We start from the raw sequence: 23890 nt of genomic DNA, 5'->3' as shown, positions 1-23890 counted from the left end.
AAGCTGCAAATCCTTCCAGGATGAAAGAAGATACATTAAATATGGAGAAAACCACCACAAATCTGGCCATGTGGTAAGTAGCAACTATGCTGGGGGAGAAGAGACTCAGCTGTGACGTCACAGACCCAGCGTCAGATCAGTAGTGATTTTAATTACGAAATTGTACAAACAAATAAATTTTAAACTATGTGACAGACAAACGAAAATTAAAAATGACTACATATTTTAAAACAGAAAAAAAAACTCACTATAAAATAGGAATCTAGTAAGGTTCATCCTGGAAATAATTTTACAATTCATAATATTCTTCTCAATAAGTACTCTTCTCATTTTTCATGAAACAAAAAATTAAAGCAAAAATAAAAAAATAAAAAATAAAAAATAAAGAGGCAAGCATTTTCCAAGTGAAACGTGAAAGGCCTCGTTTATCGATTAGTTCAGTCTAGATCCGTCAGCTCGGTGATCGTTGTGCGCGCGCCAACACCGTCACGCTGAGCAACGAGTAGAACGATAACTAAAACGGAACTGACAGACCTGAACCACGGTCAGAAGTTTTTTTTTACGCAGTAAAACTACAAACTTAGTTTATTTACATGTTTTCTAATTATATTTTGTTAATCTGTTTGACCGTCAAGTTTCGTTAGCCTACGCTTTCGTTAGTGTGCGGATGAGGTAGCTAAGCTAACAGGTTCGATTTCAAGCTAGCACAGGCGAAAACAACTTATTTGGCTTGAGGGCAGAAAACCAAAGCAAACATGCAGGACTTGTTGGCCACCGTGGATCACATCAAGTTCGATCTGGAACTAGCTATGGAGCAGCAGCTGGGAGCGCAGCCTCTGCCTTTCCCCGGCATGGACAGTAAGTGTAGGGATGCTACCTGCTATTAGCCGCTTTATCTGAATGAACCCTAATGAGAGAGCTAACGGCAGGTACACACATGCTTGTGTTAATCAGTTCTGTGCTAATGTGTCCCCCTGTAGAGTCAGGGTCAGCTGTGTGTGAGTACTTCACCAGAGGAACCTGCATGAAAGGTAAAAAAATATAATTTCAGTAGTTTTTACTTCGTTTTGTTGTTGGTCACGGGTCCATGTGTGTTTCCATTAGACACACAAATGCTGCTTATTTTATTTTAATCTGAAACGTTCATCAAAGCTTTACAATTCTAAATAAAATGTATTGGTAACCCTCCACTCACTGGTTGTCTCCGCATCATGGTTCTGAATTCCTAATAAAATTCTTTCTAGTGTGCAATAGAGACTATAGCTAAACCGGTGCAATCTTTTCATAAACAGACCTTTTCTATTTATAAAGTGTTTATTGTTACTCTTTGTCACATTTTTATGTTACTTATGATTCTCACTTCTATTTTTATGCCAAACACAGAGTCAACCACCGCTTCTGATCTCGCTCTTCCTTGTAGTGACATTAACATAAAAGATTTGATTTGTATGACAAAAGAGGAGAAAGTATTTTGACTTGATTTCTTCTGACTCTTGTTTTTGTAGCTCTGCAACAACCCGACTTTGCAGTTGTTCAAATGAGATGAATGTTGTAACTGTGAATGTGATTCAGGTGGGATGTGTCCGTTCCGTCACATCAGCGGAGAGAAGACGGTGGTGTGTAAACACTGGCTCAGAGGACTGTGTAAGAAAGGAGACCAGTGCGAGTTTCTCCATGAGTATGACATGACAAAGATGCCTGAATGCTACTTCTACTCAAAGTTTGGTTAGTTGACTTTCTCTTTATCTTTAACACATTAAATGAATTCTAAGTGTGGCTCTTGTGCCTCTTAACCACTCAACACTTGTCTTCAAGGCTCTGAATATTTTATTTCTTATATGTGTTGACCCCCAGGTGAGTGTAGCAATAAGGAATGTCCCTTCCTGCACATTGATCCAGAGTCTAAGATCAAAGACTGTCCATGGTACGACCGAGGCTTCTGTAAACACGGTAAGATCCGGCATGTGGGTGAGAAAAACTCTTTTTCTGCTCTTTCTTCAAACGGCTTCTGGATGTTTGTGTGTTCAGGGCCTGACTGCAGACACAGACACACAAGAAGGGTGATCTGTGTGAACTACCTGGTGGGTTTCTGTCCAGAAGGAAAGTCCTGTAAATTTATGCAGTAAGTCATTTGTTTTATTTGATTTTTTACATAAATTACCTGTTTAAGATCCAGTTTTTATTTAGTAAAAGTGGATTTTTGGGTTAGGAGATTCTGAAATAACACAATCAAAGATGTAAAATTTACTGAGATGTTTTCCTGCAGCCCCCGGTTTGAGCTGCCTATGGGAACTTCTGAACAGCCTCCTCTTCAACAGCAACTTCAGAACCAGACAAAGGTACGACCACTCACTCACAAATTTATTAAACAACTCTTAGTTCAGCCAACTTTAAAAAAATTATTTTTTCTGCCTTTTTGAAGCAGGTGAAATACATAAATATTTACTATTTTTTCTAAAGAGCTTCTAGAAAAGCCTCTGTTGGGAGAAATAAAGTTTAAGTCTGACTGGACTGATGAGCTAATGGCTAGTCTTGGAGCTACTGAAGTGTGTTGTTATCTGCAAACAGCACCAATCTTTAGAATTAACTCTTTGGGCCCTGGCGCCTCCCAATTGGAGGCCTTTGGAGTTTCATGTCCCAAATGTCAGTGATTGTTTGCATTCCCCGAGTACAGCTACAATCAAAACAGTTTCGATTTTAAACAAAGCAATTTTTGGATTTTGATAAATTAAGATAAAATAATACTTGAACTTAATTTTAGAAGAGGAGGGCTGTGTGACAGGGTGGAGGTTGTGAGTTCAAATTCGATTTCAGAAATTTAGTCTTATTTTATTTATTCCAGGGGTCCTCAACTAAGTTTGTTCAATCGTTTTTTGCAGCAGACACCAGTGAAGGCCAGACGCTTTTCTAAAAGTTCAAATATCATTGTATCTTAATTTATTACAATTTAAAATGGCCTTGTTTCCCATCTGGGCTGTTTGATTGTGGTTTTAGTTGTTTGGAGAATGTGGACAGTTGTAGATGTTTGGGACATGAAACTGTAGAGGTCCCCAATAGGGGGCGTTAAAACAAGAGTTTGAGTAGGGCTGTGCAATAAACCGAAAATGTATCGTTATCGAGGAGAAATCCTCAATATATCGTGATATTGATTTTAGGCCAAATCGCCCAGCCCTACTTTTGAGACACATTCACTGCCATCCGTATCACATGACATGGAATTATCTGGTTATTTTCCAGCAGCAAGTCAGGGGTTAAGTCCTCCTGGAATTACTTAATGTTTCTCCTCTTTCCTATTCATTTTCTCTCCCTTTCCTCGCAGTTTTTAAATTTATTGTAATTTAAAAAAAATTTTGTAATTGTTTTTTAAAAATATTTTATGTATGTAAAATTGTTAGTTTTTGTGAAGCACCTCATGATTTTTATCTTGAGAGGCGCTAAATGAAAGATAATTTTCTTTCTTTCTCGAAAGAACCATAGAAGAAACAATTCTGTTTAAAGCAGTGGTCTTCAATAGGCGGCCCGCGGGCCAAAGTTGTCAAGTTAAATGTCCTCATGGGCCACAAAAATAGACTTATTTTTCATTAAAGCAGCATTACTGAGATTTTCCTATTCAGAAAGTATAAATGATATTTTGGAAATCTGTAAAAGCCATCGTCTTAACCTTTACTGTCATATAATGTAGGCAATACTATAATATTTCTTGCTGAGCCCACCCCCGTAGGGCAGGACGATATAAAAAAAATAGTATATCGATACATTTTTTTATATTGATCAAAATCGATAATTATTGAAAATATATTAAAAAAATAGTAGAAAATAGATTTTACGTACAGCCTTGGCCATTTCATTTTTCTTCGCCTCGTCTCGCTGCCTCATGCGCTGTTTTGGTTTGAGAGGGGAGGGCCTGGTGACGTAGCCGAGTCTGTGGTTTTGATTGGTTAGGAGTAAGTAGTGAGTCTAGTATGCTGCTACCTGATAGGTTATAATAAAAAAAGGCTATTATGAAAAAAAAAGAAACTTTTTTATCAAAGTTTTATTGACCCCTTTTTTTCCTATCGCACCACGTCTATCGATAGATGTATTGAAGTATTGAATTATCGTCCAGCCCTACGCCACCGTACCGTAAAGCTCCGTGCTCAGCATTAGCCAATAGTTAGACATCCACTTATGTACAGATGTCATCCACAGCACGCGCATTTGCAGAAGTACCTCGACTGATGCAGAGGTCACGACATTTCTTATGGACAGTTGCGTCTTTAAAACATTCATAAATAAACAGCAGAATTTGAGAATAATAATTATAAAACGTTTTAGCTCCGTTGGCCAGCTAGGTGTGGCTTCAGTCGCACCATGGAAATGAGATTTAAGGTGCATTACATTTTCCACCTCTAGATGGTGCCCTTTCTGCTTTAAGAAAAAATGAAAAAAAGAAAATTTCTGGTTTATTTTTTTTTAATTTTTACTCAATTATTAAATATCATTCTCCATCAACGGCCTGCTGGAGACATGTCATTTTAGAAATGCAGTCAAGGACCAAACAAAATCACTCAGAGGGCCGCTAATGGCCCCTGGGCCACACTTTAAAGACACCTGCTGTTATGTTGCTTAAAGGTGATGGGATTATTTGACCTTTGACTCATCAGGTTTTGCTGAATATGTTTCTCTGCTTGTTTCCTGCGGCAGCCGGTTCCGACTATCGGCCGATCATCACACAACTACATCCAGCTGACCAGTCCGATCCAGAGGATTCAGAACAACACAACTGTTCCCATTCAGCAGAACAACCTGATGACCAACCGGGGGCCTCGTCCTCTGGACCAGGTCACCTGCTACAAGGCAAGCCTTCTAACCTCCGTGCTGCTTCATGCATGATAAATCTGAAAGATGGGTAGAAATTCAGTTTTGTTCTTCCCTCTTTGATCACTCATTCATTTTTCTTCCTGCAGTGCGGCGAAAAGGGCCACTACGCCAACAAATGCACAAAAGGTCATCTTGCCTTCCTGAGTGGACAGTAACCTTCAGGTTCAACACCAGTCCAGCAGCTGGCTGCAGCAGCTGAAGACGGGAAATCTCTGGGCTCCAGGATTTGGGATGGAACACAGAAGACTTCCAGACTCCCACACGGATGTCCTCAGCCTCACACAGCAGGTGGGGGGGGGGAAAAAAAAAACATTCTCTGCCTCCTAAAAACTGAACGTGTGAAAATGAACTGAAAGGCTTCGTGGTGCCGGAGATCAAAGAGCTGATGTTTGGAGGTTCAAGAGAAGATGGAGAGGGTGTTGGTCCACCACTTCCTGGTTCCTCAGGTCATGTGACTGCATTCTACAAGTCCTACTGTTCCTCATGTTCTAATGAATCTGTAAATTAATGTGATGAATGTTAGTATGGACTTAGGTTTGTACTCAGCTGATCACCCATCAACAAACGTCTCCAGGGCCGATTTCAATCTGCTTATTAGCAGCTGGTAGTGGAGCCACTTTGTTGTGTTTTCTCTGGAATTACGTTGTTTCTGTACCAATAAATAACAGATTTACACCAGATTTCCTTTCAAAAACAATCACAAATGTTTAGATATTTTATTGGTCACAACAGTCACATTAACACCAGCTGAGCGTAGAAAGCGAGAGATCCGACGTTAACCCCTGCTGGTCTGAGAAGCAGGCTCAGTGGTACTTCCTCCAGCGATCGTGCTCTACGGGGAAACAGACCAGAGGATTTGATCAAACATGTCTGCAAACGTGGAAACGCTTAACTAATGTTTGGAGTTGCGTCTTACTGATGTGGTCGTATTCCCACACGTAGCTGATGGCCACATAACCAACTATCAGCATGGCAATGCCGCCGATGCCGCCCTTCTTCACGTTGATGTACTTGTTGTAGTATCTGTCATGGCCTAAATAATAAGCACACCTTCACACATTTGTTACAAACAAATCAGGAGTTTCATTTCATCATCTTTGAACCGACGCTTAAGAACGTTCAAGTTGAGCTCCTATCAAATGTAGAAAATGGGTTAACGGCAACAGGAATAAACTATTTAACCAATGACCTCTTGTGGTTTTGGTGTGCCTTTCAAAATAAAAGCGGACTTCCGAGTGGAAATGAAACCAAAGTGGACAACTGTCTGAAGGAGTAACAAGATTATAAAAGTAACTAATTACCAAGAAAATAACTTTCATTACTTTTTTTTTTACATCAAAGAATGCAAGAAAAATGGGTTTTCTTAATTACACTCACTTAATTTACTTAAATTACAATACTGAAATATAAATGACTAATGACTGGAACATAAAATGTTTTTCTATAAAACTGAGCAATTAGAATAAACGGGCACCTAACAGGAGGAACCACTAATAGGAACATTACAGTAATCTAGACTATTAAAATGTCACTGTGTGATATTTAACAAGACCCCAATCAGCTAAAATTTCTAATTGCAAATAGAAACACCTGCAGTTCCTGAGCCTTTAAATGGTCTCTCAGTCTAGTTACATTAGGGAAATGCTTTACATTATTGTGTGTTTTTAGTAGCATTTCTGTTGCTGCTAATCTGGTAATGGTTACATAAAAATCCTTTAAAACGACACTTGAAGAGGCACAAATCTTAAATGTACTAATTTGGGTCAGACCCGGACACAGAAGAGCTGGGTGGTAAACACACACAGGTAGTTCTAATAACACCTGAGCACCATGACGTCTGAGACTGATGCATCAGTGTTACAGCGGGACTAAAGACATGATCAGAAACAGGTTACAGCTGGATGATCTAGGAAGGTAGAAGATTGTGACGTCTGAGCGGACCTTCGGGACGTCCCGCTGTTGCACCAAAAAGGGCATGGCTGCAGCAGCGAATCTGCGGGTCTGCAGCCTTAACTATTCATCATGTCTTCCTCGTTTCCACGGGCTTGGATGAAAACATCCGTCTCTTTAGCTCCCAGTCAGCTGAAGCCTGCTTTAACACACCGCTGTAGCGTCCAGAAATGCTGAATTTGTAACACATGCATTTTCTTATCAGTAACGGAAACGGTGTTATGATAAAAGAAGACGGTAATTAATTCAATTACGCATTACTGAAAAAAGTACATATATTTTTTTAGCAACGCCATTATTTTAAACTGCGTAATTCCCATCACTGCAGAGACGACAGGATTCTGAGTCTTATTTCCTGATATTTGGACATCTCTCCTCTGATTGGATGACAGAAACACGACTCTACCAATGATTCTGTTTGTTCTGCAATGTTGATGTTTTATCTCCACAAATAACACAAGTCTGAAGGAGTTCTGCTGTGTGGTGGAGTTGCTTATGCTAAAGGTTAGCTTCTTCTAGCCTAGGCATTCTCTGCTGTTTCCTGGACGCTAAACAACAACCTCCCTCATCGTGACTAAAGATGGGTGAGTCTATGAATGTTAAGTGACAGCGTGACATGGATCTGTCCGGCTTTTCTAATCCCAGAGTTTTACTGTCTATTTGTTATCAGAAGCTAATGCAGGAGATAGGTGTAGGAGACTATTTTCATGTTCGGGCTGCAAAACTGATCATCAGAAATAATCATTAAAAAATGATTGTTTTGGTGAACCACACCTTTAATAAAGCACTTATGGAAATACAGTAAGTTAATTTCCTAAAGATAGAAAATATTTCTAATTTTCAGAAGTTTGGCCTGTGTCAGTTACCGCTGAGAAAGGATTGACGTAATGACTTCCTAACAGGAAAATAGTTCAAATGTTAGTGATAATGTTTATGATAACCGAGAATAATCTTTATTTTGAAAGTAATTTAAGTTGAACCCATTAATACAAAATAAAAACTTTAATTTTTTCCCCTCTATGTGGAAAATGAACCAAACCAGGATTTTAGGCTTTAGGTGTACTGAAAGGCACATTTACCCACGTGAGGGCTGACTGATTACTGGTCAGGTAAAACTTTAAATCAGTTGGCTGTTCTCTTATGTCATGTTATTTTGGTCAGCTCCTAGAAAAACAAAGTCTGTTTTGTAAATACTAATTTTCTGATTGAACACACACTCTCTTAAACGTTCTTCTCCACGGAGGGTGGGTTCTGCTCACCTCGGCGGACGGCTGAGATAAGGCCGTTGGGGGTGAAGTCTCGACCTCCGAGCCAGGTTCCCAGTTCTCCCAGTTTCACGTCCATCAGCCGCTTCTCAACAACAGGAACTGATCACAATCACACACAACAGAAACATTAGAAAAGCAAATGTGTTTTATTATGGTCCCATTTTTAAATCACAACCGAAGCCCGATGTGAAAGGCTGCGAAACAAAAACAAACGATATTTTTTATGCATTAAATGTAATAATGTAAAATAGAGCTACATTGTTAGGTTATTTTGTCCAACATAAAAACTTCTATTAACACCTAAATACAATTATTAAGGCTTCATCTAAACTTTACGCGAAACGTCGCGGTTCTTGTGTCTTTTAAAGCACATAAATTTTAAATAATTCCATAAAAGTCGCTTCCGATGCACAAAGTCCTTGACGTTGTCAAAGGATTTAGCGGCCTACATTCATAAAATCACCACCCAGCTAATAAATTCACTCAGCCCGACAGAACAAAACACATAAAGGCTCCGAAATGTTAAAAAGATAAATGCAACAAAACATTTAAACACAAATAAATCCGGTTTTTAACAGCAGAGGACACGCTACGGTACCTGGTCTGTCCGCCATCTTGACCGGGTGCAGGAGGTTTGCTTGCAAGGCATGATGGGAAGTAAAGCAGCGAGTTGCATTGTGGGAGAACCTGTAGTTCTCCTGTTTGTCCACCAGATGGCAGTAGAGAAGACTTGAAATTCACTTTTCCATAACGGTAAACAATTTTCATTCAAAGCTTATTTTTACGCGTTGATATGTGGATATAAAACATTAACTAATTTATTTCATAAAGTAGGTCAGATTCTACGGTGGCACATTATTGTTGCCATACCGTTTGCTTCAGTATCTGGTTACATTACTGAGTTAAAGTTGAAATACAAAATTAAAAATGGTCCATAAAATATATCTGAAAGGGGAAAATAATTAAAAACCAACCTAAAAGTGAAACACTCATTTCCTACATCTGAATGTGAATTATTGTACAAACATTCATGTTTTCTATAACCACAATAATGCTGCACACCTTAGACTAATTCATTCTGAATATGAGAAAAATCCAATGTGAAGTTTATTAGTTTAATAGTCAAACATTTATTTTTTCTATATTTTTAAGAGAAGTCATCTGTTTGGCCTGCATGGTGGAACAGTTGCACCGCAGTGAAAAGGTTGTTGGTTTGAATCCCTGCTGCAGCCTTACTGTGTGGAGTTTGCATGTTCTCCCCATGCATGCATAGGTTTTCTCCCGCAGACCAGCGACCTGGAGCCCTGTCCAGAGTGTCCCCCTCGGCTATTACGAGACTGCTGGCGTTAGACACCAGTTCCCAGCAAGTCCAGTGATGATGAATCAGTCTAGAACAGGGATATTCAATCCTGGACCTAGGCTGGTATCCAGCACATTTTAGTGGTTTCTCTGCTCCAACACACTGATTCAGTGGTTGGATCACCTGTGCAGCAGCTCATCAGGCTATGCAGAAGCCTGTTAATCACCTGCTGACTGAAATCAGGTGTGTTGAAACAGAGTTAAAGCTAAAACGTGCTGAATACCGGCGCTCGAGGCCCGGAAATGAATACCTATGTTCTAGAAGACGAGTGATTTCATTAGTTCTTCAAATCTTCATGATTAATTTTTATCTTGAATATTTTAACATTTGACAGTAAACTCCTCCTCCACAAGAAAGGCAGTAGGTACTAGCAATGTCAACATCAAGCTCAACAGCCTGTGGTGGTGGTGCCAACACACAGCACTCCTTATCCAGGGTGGGGCCAGTGTGTGTGTGTGTGTGTGTGTGGGGGGGGGGGGGGGGGGTATTGGTTAGTGGCTGCTGCTGAGCTGGTACATGAGCCCCCCCCCCCCCCCCCCACACACACACACACACACACCCTCCTCCAAGAATCGCCGCCAAACACTTTGCTTTATTGAACGGATCTTCCAGCCTCCCTCTGAAGACTTTCATCCACCTCTCCTCCTGTCCTTTCAGTCTAAGAAGAATCCCAGAGCAGAAATCTGACAGCCAGGTGACAAACGAACACACAAAGCGATAAAACATGTCTGAAATTATAATAAATTACATGTAACAGCCATTAAACTTCTTTTTGGGATCCCCATGCAGCTAAAAACATCGGCCAGCAGCTAACTGGTGAAGCATGTAGCAGCTACAGAGCTTCATAAGGGCATCAGACACTCACATGTACACACATTTTTCTCAACATGTGTGTGGCGTGTATCTATATCACTGCAGCACCCACCATTGAACTCAAACACTGCCCAACTTTGGTTATCTCTTCTCAGCCACAAATCAGCAACCTGGTTAAATAGTCAGAAGAGAGAAGCTCTCCTGAGCACATGATGGGTGGCGGGAGTAGGAGCTAAGAAGTCATGGGGTGAAGGGTCCAGTACCTGTGTCTGGTGACCTTTGCTCACAGTTTAGAATTACAGATGGACGCTATGACAACCATGCTGGAGGAGCTTCTGTCATCCTGGGCATGGTTATCCTGGTAGGTTCAGAAAAAAGGTAACTGGGTTTCTCTTTTCTGCTGTCTCCTCACATTTCACAGGTGAGGGACACCTTTGAGGACAGGAATAATCAGATCTTGGTAAGAGAAAACTCCTGCTTTATCTTAAGAGCATCAAGCAGAGGTAGAGGTCTCGGGTTTCAACGCTGCAGCATCTTCAGGAAAATCGGATCTCCAGAGTTTTTTTGATTAAATCTTTATTTGCGTGAGTTTGGTCCGCATAGCCGGTAGTAAGTCGGACCTGTTCCCAGTGAGGGTTGGACTCCGCCAGGGCTGCCATTTGTCACCGGTTCTGTTCATTACCTTTATGGACAGAATTTCTAGGTGCAGCCGTGGTGTGGAGTGTGTCGAGTTTGGTGGCAGGAGAACCTCGTCTCTGCTTTTTGTGGATGATGTGGTCCTCCTAGCTTCATCCAGCTCTGACCTTCAGCTCTTGCTGGGCAGGTTCGCGACCGAATGTGAAGCGGCTGGGATGAGGATCAGCACCTCCAAATCTGAGAGCATGGTTCTCGACCGGAAAAGGGTGACTTGCCAACTCCGGGTCGGGAGAGAGGTCCTACATCAAGTGGAGGAGTTTAAGTATCTCGGGGTCTTGTTCACGAGTGAGGGTAGGAGGGATCGGGAGATCGACAGGCGGATTGGTTCGGCGTCTGCAGTGATGCGGACGCTGAGCCGATCTGTCGTGGTGAAGAGGGAGCTGAGCCAGAAAGCCAGGCTCTCGATTTACCGATCGATCTAAGTCCCAATCCTCACCTATGGTCATGAGCTTTGGGTAATGACCGAAAGAACGAGATTGCAGTTTTTCTCTGAGATTCCCCCGGGGGGGGGGGGGGGGGGGGGGGGGGGCAATCACCTTCACGGGCAGACCCCGACTCGCCAGGTCCACCGTTGCCTCCTCCACGGTGTTTTAGGTTTTCGCTCCTTCTTCAAAACACACCTTAAGCCGCGCCGGGTACAGGGTCCTGAACCGGAGATTCTTCTCCTTTAAGACCTTTCGAGTCCCCGCATATTCCCGATCTGAGTTGGGAACCATCCGGAGGGGGTGGTGAAAGCGGTCGGTGGGCTCTCTGAATCTGTAGCGCTGTTGAAGGAGAGACGCCGAGGTTCTCCCGAAGCAGCTTCTCCACAAAAAGGCCATAGATGGAGCTCCCGTTTCTGCCCCCTCCGGTACGCCGTATAGCCTGAGCGACTCCTCCTCGAGTTGGCCTCCAGCGAGGTCAGTTTAGCTTGAAGCCTTTCTTGCATTGTTAATATCTCGGCCATAATCTCGTCTGTGTTTTGGAGCTTATCTTCATGTTCAGAGACCCTGGTTTCCACCTCGTTGAGCCGTGCGTTAGCTTTATCCAACTCGCCTCTTATTTCCAACTGTTGTGATTTTGTGTCTTTGCGAAATTCTTTCACCTCCCTGCCAACGCCTCTCAGTTCTTTCAATATCAGCGTCAAGCTGACCGGTTCCTCCTCATCTTCAGTCCCATGACCCTCCCCACTCGGAGTGGGAGAGTAGCTTCAGCTAACCCCGGGGGAGCTAGCATTAGCGTCGTCTGCTAGCTATGAGTCGCCGTCTTCGGCTCGTTCAGCAGTTGACTTCTTGGCCTTTTTGTGTTTTTCTGGACGTCATTTATGCCCCCGTATTATCTTAGATTGCACTTGGCTAGTTAAAGTTTTCGCTTTGGGGCAGTTTTGATCATTTTCAGTCAAGAGCCCCCCTGCTAAGATGCCATCCCCACCAGAACCGGAACCGGAAGCCAGATCTCCAGAGTTTTAAAGGAGACGTGTCGTGGTGTTTATTTATAGTGGTCCTATAGTCGAAACAAAACATGTTCATGTTCTTTGCACCAAATCCCTCTCACAAGTTTCTGCACCTTCCAGAATGAGCCGTTTCAAAACTCTTTCAAAAACAAGCTGGAGCTGGCCACGCCCACCTATCTTTGCTCAGGCTGCTATAAGCTGAGAAGCTCCGCTATCAGGAAAGGGCTTGAAGCAGAGCCACTGCTCCTCCAGCAGCAGCTCTCGCTTTCACGTGAGAGGTGGTTCTGTGCTAAAACACACACACACACACACACACACCCACACACACACACACACACACACGCACGCATGCACACGCACGCACGCACACACAGGCCAGAGCACAAAGGGACCCATGATTTGATTTCCGCCTCAAGAGGCAGGTGCCCTCGAGGTCTGCTGCAAAGACAGCTCTTTGAAGCTGATGGAGAGGGATGGATGGAGGGATGAAGAATAAACAGACAGAGAGAGGAGAATACGGGGATGAAAGAGAGAGATTTAAAAAGAGATGAGCACAAATGGGCCCACCGGCAGCAGGGAGAGAAAGAGATGGAGACAAACAAGAAGGATAAACAAGAAAAAGGATGAAGGGAGCTTTCTCCGTGACCTTTAACCCTCCCCATGTTCATCCGTCTTTAAAACAAACAACAGATTTTTAACATCTTGTTTTACGGGGGGCATTTTTTGGTATATTTACTTTAATTCCAAGGTTAAAACATGGATGCCTTTAACACAGTTAGAACTCTTTAATTCATATTTTCTCTTTAAACACACACAAAAAACTTTTTGTACGTTATCGTTCTTATTTGTGTTTTTCTTTTTTATGTTAAGTAGACGGATAAATGTCAGGCGAGCAGGAAGAGGTGGTTTGTGGGTAATAGGCCCATGGGTTTTCTTATAATTGAGTCAGAGATAAGACCATCAGCAAGAGCTCAGATGGGCATCCTAGGGGAAACCTTGTGAGTGTGTGTGTGTGTGTATGTGTGTGTGTGTGTGTGCACTGCAAAAATTGTTTTTTGAGAAAGTAAAACAGCCAAATTTTTAGACATTTAATTTTATTTCTCCTCTAAAAACAAAATTAATTCTTCTCTAAAAATAGCATTACTAAAATAAGGTAAAAGTTTTAAAGTTAAAGTAACACAGAGCAGTTTGCTGCTCCTTTGCCCTACTGGTTAAAAGTGGAACTACAACAGTTGTAAACAACCCTGTGTGGTAAGGTGGAGAAACAAGGGCCCGGGCGGGATTCGATCCCAGACCCCCGGGTGAGTCACGCGCGCTAACCAGTCAGCCAAAGGGACATCTCCTTGGCCAAGTAGCCAGGGTGCATGATCAGTCGGGATACAGTGGCAGGACGCTCACACTTCCACACCTGCAGCAGCCTGCTGTAGCTAGCGCTCACAACGAGCTAACACCAACATGAGCCTACTAATGCTAAAATAAACCACAAAGTAAAAAGATCCACACTGTTGGACAAAAAACATTATTACTTACAAGTCCAGTAGCAACAAAGCCAGGTCACCATCAGTCTGTGATTTTGCAGCCTCCTTTAGCTCCCTCAAGCTAGTGTAGGCTACGCCGATATTCACTCTGGTTTTGGCTCTTTGGCTCACTTTAAAAATGCAGTAGTGACTCCTCTCTTAAAGAAACCCAACCTTGACGCCAGCTCCACCAGTAACTTTAGGCCCATTTCTAAGCTACCTTTCATCAGCAAAGTACTTGAGAAGGTTGTTGAAACCCAACTGGTTTTCTAAGTCAAAGATCTCTGACCCCTTCCAATCTGGCTTTCTGAAGCAGCACGCAACTGAGACTGCTCTAGTAAGGGTGCATAATGACCTCCTGATGGCTGCTGATGCAGGGAAATGCTCTGTCATGGTCCTGCTAGACCTCAGTGCAGCTTTTGACACTGTAGACCACAACGTTCTACTAAACAGGTTACAGGCCCTGGCTGGGGTTTCAGGTTCTGCTCTAGACTGGCTCTCTTATCTCACAAACAGAGCATTCACAGCGAAGTCAGAAACCTTCTCCTCAGACACTGCCTCTCTAACTTGCGGGGTCCCACAAGGTTCAGTTCTAGGGCCTCTACTATTCGCATTCTATATTCTTCCCCTAGCTGGCATCATTCAGTCTTTCCCAGACATCTCCTACCACATCTACGCTGATGATATTCAGCTCTATATGTCCTTTATGCCACACCAGTTGGACAGGCTGGCCACCCTTGTACTCTGCCTGACCCAGATCAGTAACTGGCTGTCCAGCAACTTTCTTGTCCTCAATGCTAACAAGACAGAGACCCTGATCTCTGCACTCCAGTAACTTCAGCCAAAAATCGAGCAAGAAATTGCCTCTTTTTGCCCATCAGTCAAGGCCAACATTAGAAACCTGGGAGTTATTTTTGATCCATCTTTAAGTTTAGACTCACACGTCAAAACCATCTCCCGCTCTTGTTTCTTTCAACTGAGAAACATTTCAAAAGTCCATAAACTGGTTTCTACTGCAGATCTGGAAAAATCATCCATGCCTTTGTGTCATCACGCTTAGACTACTGTAACGCTCTTTTTACTGGTCTCAGCAAAACCTCCCTCTCACGCCTTCAAGCCATCCAAAATGCAGCAGCCAGACTCCTAACCAAATCCAGCAGACGAGCTCTCATCACTCCAGTTTTACAGTCCCTCCACTGGCTCCCGGTAGAATATAGAATACAGTTTAAAGTTTTAGTCCTGACCTATAGAGCTCTTAGCAACCAGGCTCCAAGCTACCTATCTGAGCTTTTATCCCCACACATCACCTCTCGGAACCTTAGATCCACATCTGAAAACCTCCTGGCTGTTCCTCGAACCAGACTGAAAACCAAAGGGGACAGGGCCTTTCAGACTATTGCACCCAGACTTTGGAACAGTCTGCCTTCAAATCTCTGTCTCTCTAACACTGTAGAGGTCTTTAAAAATCATCTAAAAACTCACCTTTTCATCCAGGCGTTCCCTCCCTAAATGTTTCAAAAAGATGGCTTTGTTCGGGTTCACACCTTCACTTTGTTTATACTCATGAGTTAATTTTCTATTTTATCACTGCTATTGTTTTTCTGATGTTTTTATTGGTTAGAGGTATTTGCCCTGATCTTTATCATGTTGTACAGCTCTTTGTGATTTATATCTGTGAAAGGCGCTATATAAATAAACTTTTACTTACTTACTTACTTATTTTGGATTTAGAGGCAGGCTGTGAATCTGTGGCTGAACTCCCAGCCCCCGTTGCCTCAGCGGCAACTCATCAAATTTCAAATAGCAAATCAAATATCAATCAAATATCGAATTTCCAGAGAAATTGTGTATTTTCATCCATCTCCTGATAATTTCCGCATTACCCGGATGTTTTGTGTCTATGAATGTACCATTTTTACTGAAAGGTGTTTGTGAGTTTTTATTTCCCATATTAAATGTCACACCGTCTGTCTTCAGTATGAGGTCAGATTTAGGCTCACGAATCCGGCCTTCGACTGCGTTCTGAACACAGCGGGACTCAATTTACGGCGTGACAGCCAACTTGTATAAAAATCTTGACCACCGATACGTGAGATGCGTATCGGTGGTCAAAAACAAAGCAAGTCCAGGCACTCTCTCATTCATTCTAACAAATCAAATCAAATCAGATACTTTATTAATCCCAGAAGGAAATTAGAGTTTCAGTACACACAATTCAGAGATCAGACATACATGGGCAAGACACATGACAAGAATTGATGACTGTGGTCATTCACAACCCTGAGTCGTGCTTCCTTAATAGAGATAAGAGGGTAACATGAGGATTGGTTCAGGTGGAGGGAAAAAAGGCACTTCAGAGTTACCCTCCAGCAGGAGAGCAGCTTTGCTCTGCAAAAAAACACCTCAGACAGATATGCAACAGACTTCAGGGACTATCCCCACTTCAGTTCCTGCAGCCACTACAAACAGCGCATGTCACCTCAGTGTGGACAGGGGGAGGAGCATTTCGGGTTGGAGGGTTGCAGTGAGCCTGGACGCTTCAGCGGCCTTCCTGCAGTCCCGCCCAAGCTGGGATAGGAGACAGAGTTGAGTTGCCATAGCGACGCCACATTCCACATATCTTCTGAGGGGGAGTTTTCGTTGGAGCCTTGCAGGCTCAAGGGCGCCAGATTCCGATTATAAATTGTTTTGGGGCCAGACAGAGATAATTTCCTCTCTGTCTTACAGTCTGCTGGTCCTCACCTCTCCGAATCCCATTTAATGGACATTAATCTATCCCAATCCGTGCTGATTCGTCCACTCTCTCCTTGATGGCATCCATCTTTTGTGCCAACGAATGAATCTCTGCCAAAGTCCCACGCTTACGATTCATCTCAACAATTATGTGAGTCTGTGAATTCACAGCGCGGTGCAAACCCTCTCTGAGCTCCGGGATCAGGCCAATATTCCTCGAGAGATAACTAGAGTTGCGTTTCTAATTTCGGCTAAAACGCTCAAAAACCCAGCCAATACAGCATTCCAGGAATCTGTTAACACGTCCCTTCTGGCGGACTGAACCGATTTAGTGTCCTCTGGTCACCTAGGATTTTTCTCTCAGTACCGTAAAGACAAAACAGCATTAAAAAAAAACTTGTCTCACCAGATCTCTCCGCTCAGCTTTCGAGTTCGTGGATCCGTGTGCCTCCCAGCGACGTCAAGACCCGCACACCGACCTTCCAGCGAAAGCTCAGCGCCGGAGGAGTTTCAGGTTGCAGACAGTTCTCCGGCGTCTGCTCTTGGCGCCGCCAGGTGACCCAGGACCCTGACTTCGAAGAACCAGATTATGTTAGGGATTTTCTCAATCACCTAATACCTGCAGCAAAAAGAAAAGAGAGACAAATAACCACACGTTACTGGTTGCAATCAGGGCAGAGGCTCAAAGCTTGAGGCTCACACTGCAAAGAACATCAGCCCTTCAAGTTTATTTATAACATGAGATAAGAAAGGAACAGAAGGTGTGTGTGTGTGTGTGTGTGTGTGTGTGTGTGTGTGTGTGTGTGTGTGTGTGTGTGTGTGTGTGTGTGTGTGTGTGTGTGTGTGTGAATGGATACAGGAATGTGTGGGTGTACATTTAGTTAATAGGATTAATGATCAAGAAATAATAAAACATAAAATTTCTATAACAGTAATCCTCTTCCAAACATCTAAGCGGGAGACTTAATGAGCTACAACTGCAGCGTTGTGACTCGCCACCTGATTATTTGTAGCAAAAACATGTAGGGCATCTTTTGGACAATCATGGACTTCAGCGACCGTCTGCATCAGCAGATTTATGTCATGATCACAGAGTGAATCTGGCGTGTTATCGAGCTTATTTCAGTGCAATATTAAAAAAAACACGATGCTCAGGTTTTGAGGACACAGAGCTGAGTCCTGCCACTCCACTAGAGGGCAGCGGCTCTTTGCTGAAGGCTTTTAGGGTCGGCCATCTTGCAGATAACCGCAGCAGCACAAACAACAGCAACGTACTTTTCCATGAATAAAGATTATAGCAGATTAATAACAATATAAATGTAACCCTCACTTCCTGGTAATCTGCTAGCTTTAGCACTTAATTGTTCTAACGACATAATTTTCACATTTTTACAACCATGTATCATGTTTGATCAGGGAAATTATGTTTTTAGAACAATAACCACCTCACAACGTGATTTAGCTTTAGTTTTGTTTTGCATGCGTGGCAACTCTACATGTCTGTTACAGTTGCAGTAACGGTGCTTTGGCGCTGGCGGCCATGTTGGTTCCATAATGAAAGCTCCTCCATTAGGGAGAGAAACTCTGCCAGATGTTTGTAGAAGTATAACTAAAACATCAGATGTCTGGCTCATGTGTGTCTGTAGAGCATTTGTGTTGTGCCTCATCATCCGTGCTGGTGGATATCACCAGTCAGAGCCATGTGTGTGTGTGTGTGTGTGTGTGTGTGTGTGTGTGTGTGTGCACCATCCTGTCATCCATCCCTCCTACCAGCCTGGTAAAGATGCTGAGCCCCAACAGTGTCTATATTTAGCTCCTGCTTGAATCAATGACGACTGAGCCGCGCCGCCATGACTCTGCATACTGATGGTATCTCCACCTCCACTCACCTCTGGAGAGAGAGAGAGAGAGAGAGAGAGAGAGAGAGAGAGAGAGAGAGAGAGAGAGAGAGAGAGAGAGAGAGAGAGAGAAAGAAAGAAAGAAAGAAAGAGAGAGAGAGAGAAAGAGAGAAAGAAAGAAAGAAAGAGAGAGAGAGAGAGAGAGAGAGAGAGAGAAAGAAAGAAAGAGAGAGAGAGAGAGAGAGAGAGAGAGAGAGAGAGAGAGAGAGAAAGAAAGAAAGAAAGAGAGAGAGAGAGAGAGAAAGAAAGAAAGAAAGAAAGAAAGAGAGAGAGAGAGAGAGAGAGAAAGAAAGAAAGAAAGAAAGAAAGAAAGAGAGAGAGAGAGAGAGAAAGAAAGAAAGAGAGAGAGAGAGAGAGAAAGAAAGAAAGAAAGAAAGAAAGAAAGAAAGAAAGAGAGAGAGAGAGAGAGAAAGAAAGAAAGAAAGAAAGAAAGAGAGAGAGAGAGAGAGAGAGAGAAAGAAAGAAAGAAAGACAGAGAAAGAGAGAGAGAGAATTAGCTGGCTAACAAAAAGAAGATGAAAACAAAAAAAATGAGCAAATATGTGAAAGGCAACCTTGAAACGGTGACAAACGTAGCTAAAATTATAACACATGGTTACAGGAGGAGGGGGGAGAAAAAGGAACATGGAGGAGGGAAGGAAGAGGAGAAGATGTGTGAGGAAGAGGGGAGATGAAAGGAAAGAGACAGGTGTGAAGGGAGAGTCAGGGGTAGAGACAGATGGAGGAGAAGAGGTGAAAACATGACAGAAGAATTTTCAGGAGAAGGTGGAGACTCTACTGAGATAAGGCGGCAGGTTGTCCGGTAATCAAACTAGGGTTGCTGGTTCAGTCCTAACTCATTCCTTGAGCAGGGCACGTCCCTTGCCTCATTTATATTGGTGACAAGACCAAATGGCAGCTGTGGCTATGGTGCAGTTTACCATCACTTCTAGTGAGTGAGTAAATGATTGATGGACTCTTCGTGAAACACCATCACCATCCATGAGAGGAGATGAGTGGAACAATTTCCTGAATCTGTCTGTTGTAGGACACAGAGGAAGGGGGGAGAAAAGAGAAAGGAGGAGAACATCTGCAGGAAGTCAGCGTGGACAACGACAAGGAGGAAGGTTTCCATAAAGAGAAGCTTGCTTCAGTGGTTTGAAACGCAACCTGTTCTGAGGAGAAGTGAAAGAGCAGCAGTGTGAGGAAGAGGAGGAGGCAGGAAGTGGAACAGTGAGGAGGTCACAGAGGTTCTGTGGTAGATTCTTTACTCAGATCTGACGAAGCCAAAAAGGGACGACTTCACAGCAAGAAACCATGTTTGAAGTGTTAAAACTAAAGCTAATGGGGCTGCACGGTGGTGCAGTTGGTAGCACTGTTGAGAGTTCAAATCCTGGCAGTCTTTCTGTGTGGTGTTAGCGTGTTGTCCCCATGTGTGCATGACTTTTCTTCGGTTACCCCCCTACGGGTCCTACAAACCAAAAACATCCACGTTTGGTTAAAGAGCAAGTCACCCCCTACCAGAGTCTTACTCAGCTCCCACTTCCTGTTTGAAAAATGCAACAAATGCTGTTGCCTAAGCAGACCGAGAGGGCAGAGCCGCTAACAAATACACACACACAGGCCCACAACGACATTGTGACATCATATGGTACCAGGCCAGCTAACGTTCTAGGGTACAAATGCAGTGCAGAGTTTTTAACTGACAACAGCACAACACTGACAGTTTTAGACAGAAAATTTAAATTTTTATTAAAATGCACTAAAGTGCAAAACTATTGACTACACGTGTCTGCAGCACGATTAGACACACATTTAAATAATTTATCAAAAAGAAAAAGTTGATTTGGGGGTGACTTGCTCTTTAAGTATTCCTGATTTTGACCATGTGATCCTGTCTAAAGGACATCTGGAAAACCTCCTGCTTTTAGCCCCCAAATTCTGTTCTCTGTCTTTAAAGATCTTTATTTGCTCACCTAAACAAAGAAGCATTTCTGTGCAGCATTAGGTGTACAGAAAACACACCACACTGTTTCTCGTGGGATTCAAACCCACAACTCGTCATTCTGCAATGGCGCAGCAGCTCCTGGATGTGTTCTGCTGCAGTGACAGGACCGCCAAGCAGCCATTTAGCTAATTCCCATCAGACTCTTGGCTCCTCCGTGGCTTCAGTGGGAGGCCAACACGTTGGAGGCCCTTGCCAATAATTAAGCATTAGCATATTGAGCTGAACTGATAAAACTGTCAGTCACAGGCAGGTTCTGGTGCCAGCACTGAGCAGCACACTCATACATCACAATCATGTCCCAAAACCTAAAAAGTAGATAACCAGCTGGTGTGGTAGAACTCTAAAGGCTTTTTTACACTTCGTAATTAGACCGGCTCTGGGCTGGTTTCTATGGAAAACCGCCAGGATGCTGTCTTCTGAGCTGTGTCCAACTCAAACACGTTTGGATTTTTGTTGCTCATGTTGAAGTTCTCAGCAATGGCCTCTTTTCCTCAATAGCTTCTGTTCAATAGTGGCCGTTTCTCAATCTGCGTACTTGTGAAACATTACAAGTGTTAGCCCAAGTACACATCACAGCAAATACGCTGAAAGTCCTCGTGTTCTTGCTCCGCCCACCGATCGAGGACGCATCAACGCTTCCATGTGCGGACTTGGCCCGACAAGGTTTCCCACATCACAAACTGCTATTCCCCAAACCGAAAATGACTGTAACAGTTTTTATCTAAAAAAACAGAAATAATTAAAGCTAGGTTAATAAATAAAAAGCAGTTAGCTTAGTGTTGTAACATGGCGTTTATACCTTATAAAGATCAAACAAATGTGCCAGAAATGTGGATTTAAAAGGCTTAATAGGCTGTTTTTGTCATGAACTGAACTAGAAGGACCCGTGATGACACCAAACACAGTAATGCACCTTTAAAAGTCTTTATTAGACGTGACGTTACCCAGGGAGGGCGAGGCGGGAGACAGAGCTGGAGAGAAGGCGTGGGTCAAAAACCAGAACGAGGCAAAGAAGGTAAATGGAGCAGGCTAGGGACGAGGTCTAAGACAGGCGAGGGTCGTGAGGGCAGGCAGAGTCCTAGGCAGGGGTCAGGCGTGAAAACGAGGTCCGGAGGCTGTGATCAGGCAAGGTGGAAGGCTGGAAGGTCTACTGGCAAAGAGCGTTCAATAATCTGGCAGGGAACTGGTGGCTGGCTGGTGAATATATAGCAGTGGAAGCAGGTGTGTGTGATGAGCTGATGACAGGGTGCAGGTGATGGTAATTAAGTGGCAGAGGGCTAGATTGAGGAGGCAGCAGAGGCAGAGGAGGGTGTGAGCCTGGGAGTCATGACAATTTTAAAAGTAACGATGTGTGTTTTCCCTGGCAACAGGGGGCAGTGCACACCTAAATCATTGTAAACAAGCAGTTTTTCTGTGTTTGAGTAAGACCTTACCAACAGATGGCCATTAGGGGCAAAAATCCCTGGGTGTGCAACCTCCAGCAAAACGACAAGCACATCAGACTCCCTTTCATCACTGGCAATGAGCAAAACTGAAAATGTGTAAAACAACAATGTTTAAGAATGGAGACATTTTTGTAACCGCTTGATACAAATCAGAAAATGTTTCTGTCCTCACGGACTCCCGTAGAAGGAAACATGGCATCACTCAGAGACTCAAGGTGTTTCTCAATGTCAAGGCGCCTGGCCTTGCGAGGACGCTGTCCTTCCTTAGTCAAAGAAAATGGTTAAATGGAACAGACTTGCATCACGTGACCGCGGCTTCCACGGCGGTCACATAACGTCACGTGACACAGGAGATAACGTTATATTTTACACGTATTAGTTTCACTATAAATATATAACGAGCCTTTTACTTTTTAAATTGTGTATATATTTGTTAAATTAAATATATTAGTGAGTTACTACCCGCTAGCCACCGAAGCTGAAACTACTAAGCAACTAACCAACCATAGATAACTTCTTTGGTTCTAAAAAAACATTTTAAATTAGCTGACTTACTTTTAAACTTGAAAATTGTTCCTGAAGTAGCTGCCGGCTTCTCATCCGCCATCCTTTTGAAAATACTGCGGTATTGTGGGTAATTTTTGGCCAAGGCTAGGCTACAAGACACCTCTGTGTATCCTTGCTCAGCTAGCTAAACGGCTAACAAACGGAGAACACATGCCTCGGTAGAACATGAACATTGGAACCGATTGGAACACGTCTTGGCGGCTCCTGATGACATATCTCCTAGGCAACCAGGGCGGGGCCAAGACATCAAGGCAACGTTCCTTGACATTGAGTGGGTGTTTCTCAATGTCAAGACGCCTGGCCTCACAAGGCAATGTCTTGCTTGGCCCGGCGCTTTGCTAATGAGGACACTGTCCTTAAAAAACATTTCAAATATCAGCCCAATATCTACAATTAGCTGACTTACATTTAAACTTGAAATTCGCCTCCGAAGTAGCTGCCGGCTCCTAATCCGCTATTTTAAAAATACAGCGCTGTATTCTGAGTAATTTTTGACCAAGGCCAGGGTTGGAGACATCTCCCATGTATCCTTGCTCAGCTAGCTAAACGGCTAACAAACAGAGAACAGATGCCTCGGTGGAGCATGAATATTGGAACACACCTTGGCGGTTCCTGATGATGTATCTCCTAGGCAACCGGGGTGGGACCAAGGCATCAAGGTGAGGTTTCTTGGCATCGACGGATCGGGGTCGATCTGAATCTGGGGGGGACAGATCCCCCCCATCCCACACCCTATCTGCGCGCCTGGTCGTAACCTAAAGGAATATGTGTTTTTTCACAATATTGCATCTGTGCCAGCCCATTTAAAGCATTAGTATACTTGCTGTGTTTTGCAGAGTATTTTCTTTAGTCATTGTTCAAAACTGATGACAATATAGTTTTACACACACGTATATAGTTTATAGATTTCTAATTTTCTGTGACGTTTTAATTGAAAACGTGTGCCATGAAATAGATCTTTAACATGCCGGGTCTCTTTGAGATGTCAGAAGTCTGTTTAAGACTGGGTTTATTCAGGGAAACACTTTATCTCATCTTCACTCAGACTAGCCTTTAGCTCATCAGTCCCATTAAAGGTAAATGATATTACTCTGAACCAAAGACACTCACATATCTACAGCAGGTAAGATAATTATTATTAAGTGGATAATAACTTTTGCAGCTCAACAGCTTCACTTAAACTGCAGGAAAGAAGGGCATATTTCCAAAAACTGTTGCTAGCTTCAGCCCCGTTAAAAACATACAGACCAAAGCTCCCTTTGAAGTGCTGCTCTGGTAAAACTTAGCATTAGCGTTGTAGCATTGCTAACAGATTCAGAAAGCAAACTAAAACTCCCGTCAGCCATTGTTTCAAAAGTCCTTTT

At 43.1% G+C, this 23890-nt stretch overlaps 2 protein-coding genes across 3 annotated transcripts; one reads left to right on the top strand and one right to left on the bottom strand.

The window, feature by feature from the left end:
- Positions 1 to 453: 453 nt before the first annotated feature.
- Positions 454 to 5540, top strand: cpsf4 (cleavage and polyadenylation specific factor 4). Of its 2 annotated transcripts, none has more exons than XM_015945388.3 (8): positions 454 to 858; positions 981 to 1031; positions 1573 to 1725; positions 1855 to 1950; positions 2029 to 2122; positions 2267 to 2339; positions 4684 to 4836; positions 4947 to 5540. In XM_015945388.3, the coding sequence occupies exons 1-8, from the start codon at positions 756 to 758 to the stop codon at positions 5013 to 5015; spliced, it is 792 nt and encodes a 263-aa protein (XP_015800874.1). In that variant the 5' UTR covers positions 454 to 755; the 3' UTR covers positions 5016 to 5540. The 2 variants fall into 2 exon arrangements, with proteins under 2 accessions (XP_015800874.1, XP_054606689.1); XM_054750714.2 differs by having other exon boundaries at positions 464 to 544.
- A 22-nt stretch (positions 5541 to 5562) lies between these two features.
- On the bottom strand, positions 5563 to 8781 carry atp5mf (ATP synthase membrane subunit f). The gene is made up of 4 exons (XM_015945389.3): positions 8677 to 8781; positions 8070 to 8177; positions 5777 to 5893; positions 5563 to 5692 (listed from the first exon to the last, which is right to left on the bottom strand). Exons 1-4 carry the CDS (start codon positions 8690 to 8692, stop codon positions 5664 to 5666), a joined length of 270 nt encoding a protein of 89 aa, XP_015800875.3. The 5' UTR covers positions 8693 to 8781; the 3' UTR covers positions 5563 to 5663.
- Between the last annotated feature and the right edge of the window lie 15109 nt (positions 8782 to 23890).

This window comes from Nothobranchius furzeri, chromosome 12 (assembly GCF_043380555.1).
Source record: "Nothobranchius furzeri strain GRZ-AD chromosome 12, NfurGRZ-RIMD1, whole genome shotgun sequence".
In the NCBI taxonomy this organism is placed as follows: Eukaryota; Metazoa; Chordata; class Actinopteri; order Cyprinodontiformes; family Nothobranchiidae; genus Nothobranchius; species Nothobranchius furzeri.
Note: the sequence above shows the minus strand (reverse complement) of the source record. Positions and strands in the feature narration are given on the sequence as shown.